The following is a 13776-nucleotide window of genomic DNA, read 5'->3' on the forward strand; positions in this document are numbered from 1 at the left end:
TCACTTTCCAGCTCTGTGCTTTTTAAAACTGGATTGACTCTATGAAGGTGAGAACTGTCTCCGAAGTATTACTCTACATTGCATCACACTTAAGAAAGCAACAGCCTTATAGGATGTTGAGGAGTCTTTGCATTATAAACTATAAACCGCAGCAGTCGGTAGGACTTTAGTAGCACTGACACATGCCTGACATTTTTGTTTTGTTTTGTTTTCCTAGTTTGAAAATGACAACTGTGAGCCTGTGTCAAAGTTATTAAATGCAGGACCAGTTGAGCCAAGTGAGCGAACTTCCATCAGTCCCAGTTCCAGACCATGTAATTGCTTTAACATATTTGAATAACTGTTATGGACGTGTGGGTGATGTGCAATTTTACAGCAAACTAGTGAACGACAAAGCGCACAGACAAACAAAGTCACTTTACTGTTCCCAAAAAAGGATCATTACTAATGCAGATTTTTTTAAAAACAAAAGCAGCAACACATTGATTTAGCTCTGATTCTTTCTTTTTTCTTAAACTAAACAAGAGACATAGATAACTGAAACAATAACTTTATATTTTATGCATGTCCAAAGTCCCAAATTATTAGATGGGGAAGCAGGCTGTAGAAATGGAATCATTAACAAATAAAATAAAGAAAGAAAGAAAACAGATTAAAAATGTTTCTAAATACATTTTAAAAAGTAAAACGAAGAGTTTTACAAGTATTGGCTCTGGTTTTTATGTAAGCGTCACCTTCAGTCATCTTTTTTTTAAATTGCTAACAGTCATCCACAAAAAAATAGGAGACATATAAAAAGAGGAGAAATCACGCAGTGCAAACAAATTCAGGCTATTTCACATAGGCCGTAAATAAACTGTCTCAGATGCAACATTGCATTTACAGAAACGAATCTATTGTATGATTACAAAAAAAGTGACCAACTGCCATTAAGAGACAACTAGAGAAACTCAAGAACGGCACAATGAAAAAGACAGCATGGAAATCCAGAAAGGTTTTAATTATCTAAAATGGGCTAATGTAGATGATGTATGGTACATCTCAGGATTAATTGGAGTGGCTGTTTACGTGCATTTGCCTGCAGTTGTAGCTGATCCTTGTTATTTGGATCCTGGGCATTGTGTTACATCCACCCCTGTGGGTACAACTGTACCTCAGGCAACTAGTGATCACTTTAGTTAGGAGGCATGATCCTATAATACAGCATTAGTTCCTAATTCTTGTCCAATCAACTGTAGGAGGTTTAAGATTTTCTGATGCTTCTTTTTTGCACATACCTGGCAGAAAGGTTTATATTATATAGTGTTCATTCAAATAGTCTTTTACATAGAACTATTCCAAAGAGAGTATTGGTGTATTTATCTGTGTGTGTAACACATAAAACACTAAATGTATGACAGTGATTTTCAGCTATAATATATACAAAGATTTAAATGTAAATGGTGAAGGCTTTTTCTTGATAAACCAAACCAGTCACATTATCACTATAGGTGAGGCAAACTACAGTAGCTCTACAGTAAAATGCAGATCATATTTTACCACGCCAGGTTATCAAAATTGTGCATGATCAGCAGAAACACTAGAGCAACTGATTAAAAGAGAAAACTGACCACCACGCTCTGTAAGTTAGTTTTGAGTGCGGCCTGCAGTAACTTTCGTGGTAAATCCCTTCTACCCTGTATGAACACTTAGTGTATTGATCCAGGCCATTTAAAAAAAAGTATCTGCAGATGCTACAGAAAGGAGAGCTTGGATGCTCTGCAGTGTATCTGGTGCTCAGTGCTCATGTTGTGAGGCTGCTAGCTGGTGCCACAGATGCACCTGCTCTGCATGGCTAAGACAGGTGAAGCTGTGACCGAATATGGTTATTATTCCATCTTTGACTCCTCCTACCGTGTCTTTCCTCTCTTTTAAGTTTAACATGCTAGTGTTTAGTTACAAACTCAACAAAGGAGTTCAGTGCAAAGCCCAGCCAGCTGAACAAGTAGACAGTTTTGCACCCATTCATTTTTAACAAGTGCTAGCAAGGCTGCACTCACCTAATCACAGATACAGTGTATGGATACAGTGAAATAGTTACTCCTTTTAATATGGTCTGAACTGGAGGTGGTCTACTGTAATACACGGTCCTGATACAGTGTTAGTTGTCTCTCAGGTCAAAGGAAAGGCAAACCTTAGTTTGAGGTAACACAAAAGTAATCTTCAAAAACAGATTTTGCTGGTGTTTTTTTTTTTGTGGGCTGTGTGTATTAATAAAGTGGTCAACACCAATACTAAAATTATTTATCCAAACTAATAACCAGTACAAAACCTTTGCAGTAAAGCTAAGAGGCTTTGGGGTACCGTCAAGTTCTTCTGACTCTGACCTTTCAAGTGTGGTAAGTTTAAAAGCCCACAGACTATTATTAAAGGATCTGTTATGAGATATTTTTTGTGTGTCACGGGGGTCCATTTCATTACTAGCTGCAGAATTGCAGCCAAGGGGCGCCATGCCAATATCTACCAAGAGTCTCTCAGGATTGAAAGGTGTGTTTGACTATGTCTGCCATTTCTACTTTTGAAAGTATTCATAGACACAAATGATAGACATAGCGGCCTCAGAGACAGAGAAAAAAAGTATTTTATCCAATGGTACAGTGTAATAATAAGCACCGGAGGGAACAGTGTTAAAGGTGCAGGTGTTGGAAACAGGTAAAAATGATGCTCGTCTTTGTGTGGTGGCTATGTCTCACCTGCTTTCAGCAGGCATTTTATGCCTGTTTTTGGGTTGAACTCAGGCACATTGCTACAGGATGGCATTGTTGTACTTCTATGGTTCTTCCCATTGCATCCTTTGTTCAGCACAGGCACTGTCTGTGCTGTCAGGCTGATTGACTACTAAAAACTAATGATAAAGCACAATAAAGCCAGCCATGTGCCAGTCAAAATGTCCACAGATACCAATGTTTGCTCTCATATCCATCTTTTCTTTCTTCCCACTCCACTCCTTTTGTTGATGTCACCCAGTTCGGACCACAACATTGCCCATATCCCCCTTGTTTCTTTATTCCTCCCTCCATCGTCCGCACTGATGAGAGCCTGCATTTTTCCCTACCCTTCCTGTCTTTTGTCCCTCCCTCGCTCCCACCATTCCCACTCCCAGGCTCCCCGCCTGCCTGCAATTGTCTCCCCTCCCCCTCCCTCGGAGCTCCATTGTGAGTGCTTGGTTCAGCAGCCTCAGCCTCTCCTGCAGTATGCAGCGAATGCCTCGTCTTTTCCTTGTGCAGCCTGAGCTAAACGCAGCACAGCCTCCCCCTTTTGGGCTCGGGGAAAACAGAGAAGTAACTGCAGGGCCCAGGCAGGAGAACAAGACTTGGACTGACCCATCTAAGGGCTGTCAGAATCCGAACGCTCGCTGACACCCATCGATTTGTTTCTTCACAGCTGAAAATCTGCTCACCTCCTCTGTCTCTGCTCTCGTACGTAGTCTTGCTCGCATCCTCTGATTTGCTTTAGGTAAACAGCAGGCACGCTGGCCGAAAAACCACGCTGACGCTGCAGTTTTCTGATAGGCTGCATAGTAACGACATGTACACCTTTGGCAAGTGCTGAGTGCGGTCATCTGATTTACAGCTTTTCTTGCAAGACCTGACACACATTCAGTAGAAGGAGAAGAAGAGCCACAGCTGGACCACACCGCGCATCCTGCAAAAATGGCATCCTGAACACTTTTAACTTTTATTTTGCCATAATGACAGAGACGTTTTCAGCACTGTCATGTGAACTGTGAACATCTCTATTGCTCTGTTTCAACTGTGGCATACTTTCTGAACTTTTATACTTGTAAACGCCTCAGTTTGAGCAAAACAACAAAAATCGACCTCCCTGTGTTGATGAATTTATGTAAAACCTCCACCCTCAGGTCCAACAAAGGTTTCCACGGTGACCTTTGTTGTCTCCTAATTATCTTCATATGCAGTGTGAGAAGATTGAGATCAAATCTAAAACAGCTCAAAGTCTTGCACGCAGCTATCTGTAAAGGCAAATAAAAGCTGCATATTTGTCAGATCAAATCCAATTACATAACTGCATTTCCCATGCTGCAGGCATATTGTCACTGTTTGTCTGTAGTTGTAAGCAATACTGCAACTCAGGGGGGGAATAAACTGGCACACAGCGAGAATTTCATTTTTTAAAACTAAAATAAATAAGAGCATGCTATGAAAGATGTCCATGGAGCACATTTGTCAGCTTTCTAAGCAGTTATATCTAGTACATTACTAATAGTTATGTGATTTTAAGTGTGACCACTTACCAAGCACTTCTTAATCTACTTCAGGCTGGCTAAATAAATCTTCTCTCCCTTACTTGCTCACATTTTTTCACAGCCAGCGTTTTCCATATTTTTTTCCTTTCTTGTTTAATTATCCATCGTGAGACAACTGTTGAATTGAATTCATCCAAGTTAATAACTGAGCTGGCATTGTAATATGGATTATTAGCACCAATCCACAGCTAGGAACGATGCTCAGCTGGGGTCAATGGGTGATGGCAGACTAAATCAGCGTTCCTTAGTAACCCATCCTCATCTAATGATAAGTTTGACCTTCCATAAAAGAGAGCAATGACAGACAGGCCCTCAGATGACTGATGTGGATATTTAAGTAACTGATTATCAGGAGGAAGATGGGGGTTTTTTTCAGCTTCAGACTAGCTACCTTGAACTGGACAGTAATTTCAATGATTATTTTTTGTTGTTTATTCATTCCTCTCCTCCCTGTGGTTTCATTTGTAATGACTTTGCTGTTATATAGCATTGCTAGCTGAATATATTTAAGACTAGGAGCGCTATTTGGGTAAAACGGGACATTTGAAGACATTACCACAGACTGTGTGAAACTGACTGGAGTGACCAACCAAATAATAGCTAGAAGATAACATTCCCTACTTTGCTGATTAATAAAGCCTGAAATCCCTCCATTATCTCAACTTAATGCATTGCCTTATTTTATTACATAACAAAGGATTATTGCACTGATGCTCCAGACTCAGCAAAACAAAAACAGAATGGTGGAAAAAAAATGAGTGCAGTGGTGCAGCATAATATTAGTCTACTGATGACCATTTCTATTGATGATGCTCCGTTATATAAACAAGCTGCTTCACTGCCAGTCAATATCACATCAAATCAAACATACTGTTTTTTTTTTTTAAAATATAAATGTATATAATGCTAGAGCTACTTCTGAAATTCACCTGAGGTGTTTTGGGGGAAAAAAGTTCCTTTTTGGCAGCTAAAGATGACAAAGAGGAGAAAGGGTAGAACCTTTAGCCTATTTATCCAATAAAAAAGAGATAAAAAAGCAACTCTTCAGCTGCTGCAGAGACACCCATAAAAAAGCTTTGTTTAACTGTTCCCTGCAGCACTTTCACAAACATGGAAGCCTGCTCCTGAATAATTCAGCACCCAAGGTTACGGCACAAAAAAAAAGAAAAAAGAAAACTCTATTTTCCTCCTGTCATGAACATGAAGAGTTTGTTGTGATCCCTTCAAACATCTATTGACTCAACTGCACAGCATAAAGCCAGGAATTAGTCCATGACTATGGGCCTGCACAAAAACAAGAAATAGTAATAGAACAGAGAGCCCTGCTCACGCCTGCATACCTGAGCAATAAGTGCAGTGGGTCAGGTGGGTTTACCATGCCTTCCCAATGATCGAGCACTCAGGACAAAGCTGATTTAGAGAAATTACCTTCCTCTGCAGCTTCATCTCATTTAATCCACTACACAGCATGCAGCCCACATTAGGGCTGAACAGCACCTCTCTCTCTCTCTCTCTCTACAGGATTAGGATTATTTGAAGTTCATCTTTCATGACAAACAGCCCAGAAATTACTTCAACTGTTTCTCTTCATATACACTATAAACAATCACAGCAGCAAAACCGTGACTCTTAGAAACACCCATATGGGCCAATAAATCACCACTATAGCACAGGCTGTTTGCACGAGGACACAGTTTTCCAGCATTTATGAAAGATATGAGGCAAGCCCCCCCCCCACCCATCATCTCTGTGAAGTACTGATGGTCTGCATAATGCACAAGGTGCGCAGTTGACTTGTGAGGGGGAGGAGGAGGGACAAGCCCTGCATGTAGGCCTCCAATATGTATCCTGTGTAAGGCTATGAAGAGATATGAAGAGCATCACTCAGCCAACATCCAGTTTCAGCCGCCAATCAAACATACATAAAGCGCTCTAACACCGACTAATCAGACTGTATGGATGTATGGAAAGGGAGGTAGCCTGGATCCCCCCCCCTCTCCCCCCCCCACACACACACACACACACACGCACCCCTTCTCTCTCTCTCTCTCACCCGATTTGGATGATGTTATTACCGATGATGTGCGTTCAAGGCAATGCAAGATGCGAGATATTTTGTCAGGCCAGGGCTCGCGTCGTTATGAAATCCCTCACAGCGCTGCTAGTGAGTTATAGAACAACACACGCGGCTGTGAATGACTCAAGATGGGGTTGATTATTTATTTATTTATTTATCAATCGCTGTCCCTTTCCCCCCCTCACTGAGGCATCACTAGTGGACTTCATTAACCTTCCCTTTCGATCAATATTCATCACTCCACCCTCCGGCCAGGCACGAGATCCAAGCATCGCGTCCACACTGAAATAAAACAAATCCGTCCGGCCTTACCATTCCGTGCCAGTTGATGACGATCCCAGTCCGGTGCCTGTCCTTTTCAAAACATCCCGACGGGAAACACTGCGGAGACCATTGCTGAAGGCTTCATGAAAAAATCATTGATGTGACGAAGGAGTGAGAGGGAAAAAGGGGTCCGAAAAAGAAGACGAGAGAGAAAGGGGAAAAAGAAGCAGAGGTGGACCGAACCGAGGTTTGCTGATGCTGAATCACTCTCCCTCAGCTCACCACCTTGCAACCATTGTGCTGCAAGATGCTGGCTGTACCATTGTGGACCTCACCAGAGCAGAGAGAGAGAGAGGAGAGGGAGGGAAGAGGAGGGGCGATGGGGGGCGATGTTACCATGGCAATCGAACAGGAGCACGTCTGACGTCAAAGCCAGGACAGAGAGGGGAGAGGGAGAGATCACATGGAAGCTGTCCCCCCGGATGGGAGGGGCGTGTTAGAGCATCTTCTTATCCCATCCTGTACCGTCCCGCTGGTGCGGTCACGCAGATCGTTGAGGATATGAGGCTCTGTTATTTCTCAGGTTTCCAGGGGCGTGTCTATGCAAATAATGCATTTGTTGTTTTGGGTTTTTTATTTGTTTTTTGTTCTCGACTTTATTTACGTCTTACTTTGAAGATAAAAAATTATTTTGCAGATATTGTGTTGGTCTCATAGATAACCCAGCAGAAGAGACATAATTAAAATCACGTACACATTACACTCTTTTACTTCTTCCTTCAGCTGTTCCCTTTCATTATGTTTGGTCGTCTGCCTATCCTATCCTTTCTCTAGATCCACAAAAATATGGTGGTGTCCTTCTCCATACTTCTCCATCAGTATTTGAAATAAACATCGTAGCACCCTTTCTTGGCAATCGGTGGCTGCTGCCAGCCCTGACTACTCCACTCATCTGACCACTTCAAACAAACTACAGCCAGTTCTAAGAGTATATGCAAGGTACTACAGATACTACCAGTACAGTGTTATTTTTTTAAAGGGATAGTTTTACACACCCAAACACATTAAGAAGCCATTTAAACTGTTTTGAGCGCTTTGTCAGCAGGTTTCCACACAGAGACTTCTGCATGGAAACCTGCATATGTAAATCAAACGGGAGAGGGACCAGAACATTGAATATTTAGCCTAAGTGAGATTTACCAGCCAAGAAGTAAAAAAAAAAAAGAAGATAAGGAGATAATCACATCAATGTAATAGTCTCAGCCAGACCAACCCTGGAAAAATAGTCTGCCTCTGCCACTGGTTTGCTTTCTTAAACGCTTATCTTGCATTGCTCATTTTGATAGTAGCTGATAGAATGTCTTTTCTTGTAAAAACCAACCAAGCAACCAAAGAGAAAAACAAAAAATCTCTTTCTGTCATAATTTGTCACAAATCCCCCCTGAACCAAGCTGATAAATGCACCAGCTTCACGGAAACTCAGAAGCAGTGGTTGCTGTTTTGTTTTGTTCCCAGGCTTGTGAAACCACTGAATTAACTTACTGTAATCACAAACTAGAAAAATATCAGCATATATCTGCTCTGATGCCTCTTAGTGAATTTCAGTGAGTGAGAATTCATCACTGTCAAGTACCGAGGCCAGGTTCCATAAGTTAAAAGGGATTTGACACAATATTGGGGACAATAGGGGGATTCACATGCAGAGCTTCAAAACACCAGTCTGTATACATTGACTTCTGAAGTGTCTGAGACAATTTATTGCCAAGGTTTTATTTTAACTTGACACAGATAGAGGACCCAATTTCAAAGTAAGTGCAAAGGAGGGTCAGATTTTTTAATGCTTTCCAGCTGGAACCAAAGGCTAAACTTACTGGAAAACCACCACCCTAACACACACACACACACACACACACACACACACACACACACACACACACACACACACACACACACACACACACACACACACAGCTAACAGTTCCAGGTGCCCCACATTCAAGATTGTCGTGACAGGCATATCCAGTCTTTCAGGGTTTTACTGCAAATTGCCTCGAGGGCTCAGGCCAGTGCCAATAAGGAGGTATTAAGGACAGTACAGATAGAAATAGCAGGAAGAAGAAATCTAAAATTCAGAACTCCTTACTAAGGCTTAGCAAGGACTTGCTAAGACTCTGTCCCCAGATGAGGCCTCTCTGCTCCAGGTAATGTAGAGTGATTGAAGGCTAGTCAGTCAAAGGAGACAACAGGTACACAACAGGACATTCCAACAGCTGTAACGGTTTATCATAACAGTGTAACAAAAGTGGAAAATATTACATGTATTAGAAGGAAAGCTATAACTAACTAGCTAACAAATGATTGAGTATGATTCTGAGCATCCTCAGAAATGCTTTGAATTGAAAATAAAGAGGCAATCTTATCTTCTGTCACATATTCTTTGATGGGCCAATCAAAGATGCTGTTTGTCTTTGCAAATATCATCATTTTATCGGATTATTGAGGGCGTCATAATAGTTAGCCATAATGGTTAGGCATATCATGTATTAATGATTCTTGTTCTGGTTTCGTTGTTCTTGTTCTCCTTTATTTATTTATTTTTTCACAACATATTTGTCTCTGTTACTGAGTTGTTGTGCTTGGTGATCTAGTGCTGATGTTGTAAGATCCCCACCAACAGACTGTTATACGTATAAAAGTATAACAATTCCTACAGATAAGACTAAAAATATAAGGGATGGCAAAAATATTTGTCTTATTGCATTCAGAAATAGACTAAATATGCACCTACAGAGACATGCCCACGCAAAAAATGAAATGGTTTATAGGCAATGGCATCATCTGCTGAAATGATAATACTGGTTTCAATCTAAGTGGAAAATCAGTGTCAAGTAATCAAGCCTTATCACTGCAGGCAATGGCTGGTGATAACAATCATGTCTTTTAGCACTAACAGGCACAGGCAGGCAGAGATAACCCTTGGCCACAATCTGGCTACTAAGGGTTGTAATGAGGAATAAATGTCACAAGATGGCGCAAAGTAAACCACAAAAATAGCTCATCAAGACAAGAGCACCTATAGGAAGGAAGTACTCAGCAGTGAATTGCTTCCTGACTGCTTAGTTGACTCATTTTGATGTTATGGGATATACAGAAATCATGGTTAATTTTGGAATTATTTTAAACAGGAAACAGGTCGGGTCCGTCGTAATTTCCCATGGTTTAAGAACTCTTTAAAAACAGCCTTTCAATTATATTAAAATACACAAATAGATTCACACACATACCATACATAACCCTATGGAAGTGGTGTATTTCGGAGCAATTTATCTTAAAGTAATAAACAAAAAAACTTCGTTCTTATACAACAATTAAATGTATCTCAGTGGACAATATTTAATTTTATAAGAGCATTTTTTTTAAGAAACGTCGGCGATCTGGATACATACTCTGCTTCCATGACTTGGTACTGTGTTACTATAGGAACGGCTAAATGACAGTCCCCTCGCGGAGAGCCAATAGACAGCCACAGTAAGGTGTCTGGTTACTTCCAGTCAGCCCACGCGCAAAGGGAGGGGCTGTTCCACTCCTCAGCAGTAATGGTAACTTGGCTTCTCTGGTGGTGAGAGCAGTACTGTTTAGTGGCCAACAAGCGCAGCTTCTGAGGAGTTTCAGAAGAACAGTTTTACTTTTTTTTTCTTTTTTCATTCGCTGTGGCCAGCTTCAGTGGAAGTGGGTTTTTATAGGTGACTGATCCGCGGAAAGGTAAACCTGTTGCCTCTCCGCCTGCCTCGCCGACAGTTACGATCCAAGATGTTGCTTTGTGGATGGGATGGCGTCTGGTGCCGTTTGTATGCCCACTCATAACCTCGTCCGAGCACCAACATTTCCCTCACAGCTGATTTTGTAGCTCGTCTTGGCCGGTAAGCTTTTTTATGAACCGCTCAGAAAGTGATGTAAACAAACTTTATAGTGTCCTAGCTAACTTTAGCCAAACCGGGATAACCGAGGGATTGAGTAACTCGTGAGGAGCCTCAAATACCGGAGGTTTTATGTCTTTTCCACCTTTTTTTTTTAAACTAATAACAAAACTAACATCGTCAGAACTAAAAGCAGGCTGCACTGTTGATATTTAACTAATACGTCTCGACCTTAAAAGTTATGCGTCATGTCTTGTTAACTTAGTCCAGAACCCATGACAAATGGGGCATCTCTAAGCTAATCACATCGTATTGTAATTTTGCGAGGGTGGAAACACCACCTCAAAAATAGCACAAGACTGGCAGACTGACTCATTTCAAGTGATTCTACCTGGAAATTTTTGGATAATTATGAGAAATGCGAATAACATTTTAGCATATACGCTCCTTCCAAACCCTAACAAAAGGTGAAGCGGTATAGTGTTATCGGGAAAGGCAGCTTGGCCCCCCTCCCCCTTAACTTCACCGCTTTTCTGTGGTAATTAACCTAAGGTCAGAGGTCAATTTGCAGACAATATAACGATCAGGTTAGGCTGTGTGCCTGACCAGGTTTAAAGTGGCTGTAATGGGGCACCGTCAAGAAAAAGAGGAAAAAATAGGAATATAGACAGTGGGTTGGGTTTGTGTGTGTGTGCTGGGAAGAGGTGGGGGGAGCTGGAGTGAGGTTTTTTTGCAAAACCAAGCTCTGCATGTCACTGTACTCACAGCAACCCTGTGATTAACAGAAATGGAACGGATGAGGTAGAGACCAAAATGAGAAGTGAGGGCTGTTGGTCCAGAGCTGGGCTGATATTCAACAAAATAGTCTAAGCTCTCTTTTCTGGTTCCTACCCAAGCTTTGTTCAAAACAAAAAACAACCAAAAAACAAGACAAACACCAACGCTAAGAGATGATTAACGGGACGTACTTGGAAGGTACTGGTCCCATTGCTGTAATTGTAAGCATCCCTGTTTAGACATTCATAAGTAATGTGGAAAAGCATGTCTACTGATTGTACGTCAGTCAAAAATAATGAAAACTCACCACTGGGTTTTCCCATTTTATTTAGTTGAGTCACTCCTGCTTTGCTCAGTTTCTTTCATAAGCAAGCATGAGCAGGACACAGCTGTGAATACAACAGCAGATTAATTTTCGCAGTAAGGAGCACCACATCAGCTACTTTAACAGGTAGTGAAGGTTGAGGTTTTCAAACCATAATTCTGGCTTAAAGTTGCATTTTATCACCTCAGTAGTGTGCAGCCTAGTTAGCTATGTATGAATTCTCATTGCTTGTGTCATAAGGCGTGTTCGCGAAAGATATCTTGATCAAGCCTTTCTTCAAATTCAAGACACACACACACACACACACGGGTGTGTTTTTTAAATTTGAATCATGTGCTTGCAGGCTGCACTGTACAGTAAGATTCGGGGAATAGAGGTTCACTCAGAGTTTGGTACTGAATTTTCCTGGCACGCAAAACCTTCAGGACGATTTTCACCTCAGTCCTGGCGCAGGGTAACCCCTCTCCCCTCCCCACCACCTCTTACCAGCTTCTGTTCCAGATGTGCTTGCCAGCTGAGACCACAGGTCTGATGTTTGGAGGATATGAACACATTCCTTCTCATATCTTTATTAGTTTGTGCTTTTGGACGCAAGAGTGGAATCTGGTGCTTTTATGCCACATTGCCCCCAAAGTGCGGCTAGGCTTGTTTTCAGATGATTTTGAGCAGGGTTAGATTTTTGTTTATTGCTGAGGGATGAACTTGGAAGACAGCAGGAGAAACTGGAATTATGTGTGCTTCTGTTATTTAGCTGCAGGTGATTGTTTTCAATTCCATTTTGTGGGCTGGTAGCCGTGACAGAGGAAGGTGGGAGGAAAGGAAAAGTGCAGAGTAAAGAACATTATCACGTTTCCAGGATTATTTTCTTTAAAATCCTTGTGACTGTAGCCTAGGCTTTTAAACACGAACAGCAGCAGACTAATCTTTGTTTAGTTTCCCCCTTTTTTTTCTAGCTATGGTATGGGAATTCAGTGGAATTTCTGGGAACAAACATTTCTACACTTTGGAAAACAGAGAATGGGGCGCTGAAGTGGTGAAGGCTGTCTGCTCTCGCTGATTTGGCCCGCTGCCTTCTAAGCACCCTCAATAATGAGCAGGACCATAGTCCAATGAGAGAGAGGAGCTGGCCTGCACAGTAGCCTGAGTGAGGATAAAAAACATTCCACTGTAGGTCTCTGTTAAAATAACAAGGGCCACAAAACAATCGGGCTTCACAGCACCCACTCTCCCCATTCTCATGGGTAATGAGCAAGATGGGTAGTATCCCACTTCGCCTCCAACTTCACGCCTCCTGATGGCTAGAATGGTTAACCTGCATTCCTGCATAAGAATTTTGGCCTGCTTACTCATTAACCCTCTTCTCCAGGCTAAGATTCACTGAAAGGAAACTGTTTCACGTATTATTTTCAGAAATAAAATACAGCGCTAGAACAGGCTGGTGACCCAGTTTATAGCATATGAGTTCATAGTGCCAGACATAACAACACTGGTACATGGCTTTTCTTTTGTGATATCTTCTTATGGGATGGTAATGGGTTCTGTAACACTTCTATCCCCAGAGAGTTTCATAGAACCACAAGCATGTTGGATTTTTCATATTATCCACTTAAATGGGATTTGCTCACAATTTGGTGCGATTTTAGACCGATGGTCTTTGACATTTCTCCAGCTGACCTAAGAGATTAAGTAAAACCCTTTTTACTCTCTCTCATCCTCACACATAGTCACCCAACAACACTCCCTCAGTTGTCATGAAAGTTTTAGTCCAAGGTCTCTCAGTTTCCTGGTGACAAAAAGGTGGGAAAATGGATTTTCAGATGCTTTCTGCTACTGATGATATTATGTAATATGATATATCAGCCAGTGACACTGGTAAATGCCATGTTTTTGCCAGTCACCAGTACTGATATTTGGATATTTCCTATCATGTTCTTGTGATTTTTTTTTTTCTTGCTTTTTTCCCAGTTGTGAAATTTGCAATTTACAAAAAAACTGAGTGTCATTACACCAAATGAGGCCAAAGGTGTGGTCCAAGGGAAAGAGGAGAACACAGGTGCTTGGTGCTGGCAACACTTCAGAGCAGTAATAGCATGTAATGCAGTCAAATTTC

At 41.5% G+C, this 13776-nt stretch overlaps 2 protein-coding genes across 11 annotated transcripts in view; one reads left to right on the forward strand and one right to left on the reverse strand.

Annotated features, from left to right (window-relative positions):
• Window positions 1-7019, reverse strand: part of mapk10 (mitogen-activated protein kinase 10) — a 36654-nt gene extending 29635 nt beyond the window's left edge. For 6 of the 8 annotated variants that reach the window (XM_005917348.3, XM_005917347.3, XM_042218729.1 and 3 more), the window contains exon 1: window positions 6696-7018. In XM_005917348.3, the coding sequence (XP_005917410.1) occupies window positions 6696-6698 (3 nt within the window). In that variant the 5' untranslated portion in view covers window positions 6699-7018. Of the gene's footprint in view, window positions 1-6695 lie in introns of all 8 variants that reach the window. The other 2 variants (XM_005917349.3, XM_042218728.1) reach the window with 1 other exon arrangement.
• A 3168-nt stretch (window positions 7020-10187) lies between these two features.
• The window catches only part of ptpn13 (protein tyrosine phosphatase non-receptor type 13), a 49748-nt gene continuing 46159 nt past the window's right edge, over window positions 10188-13776 (forward strand). For all 3 annotated transcript variants that reach the window (XM_005917344.3, XM_005917345.3, XM_005917346.3), the window contains exon 1: window positions 10188-10567. The gene's annotated coding sequence lies outside the window, so the exon portion shown is untranslated. The remainder of the gene's footprint in view (window positions 10568-13776) is intronic.

This window comes from Haplochromis burtoni, unplaced genomic scaffold (genome assembly GCF_018398535.1).
Source record: "Haplochromis burtoni strain Fernald_Lab_line unplaced genomic scaffold, NCSU_Asbu1 Contig_23, whole genome shotgun sequence".
Classification (NCBI taxonomy): Eukaryota; Metazoa; Chordata; class Actinopteri; order Cichliformes; family Cichlidae; genus Haplochromis; species Haplochromis burtoni.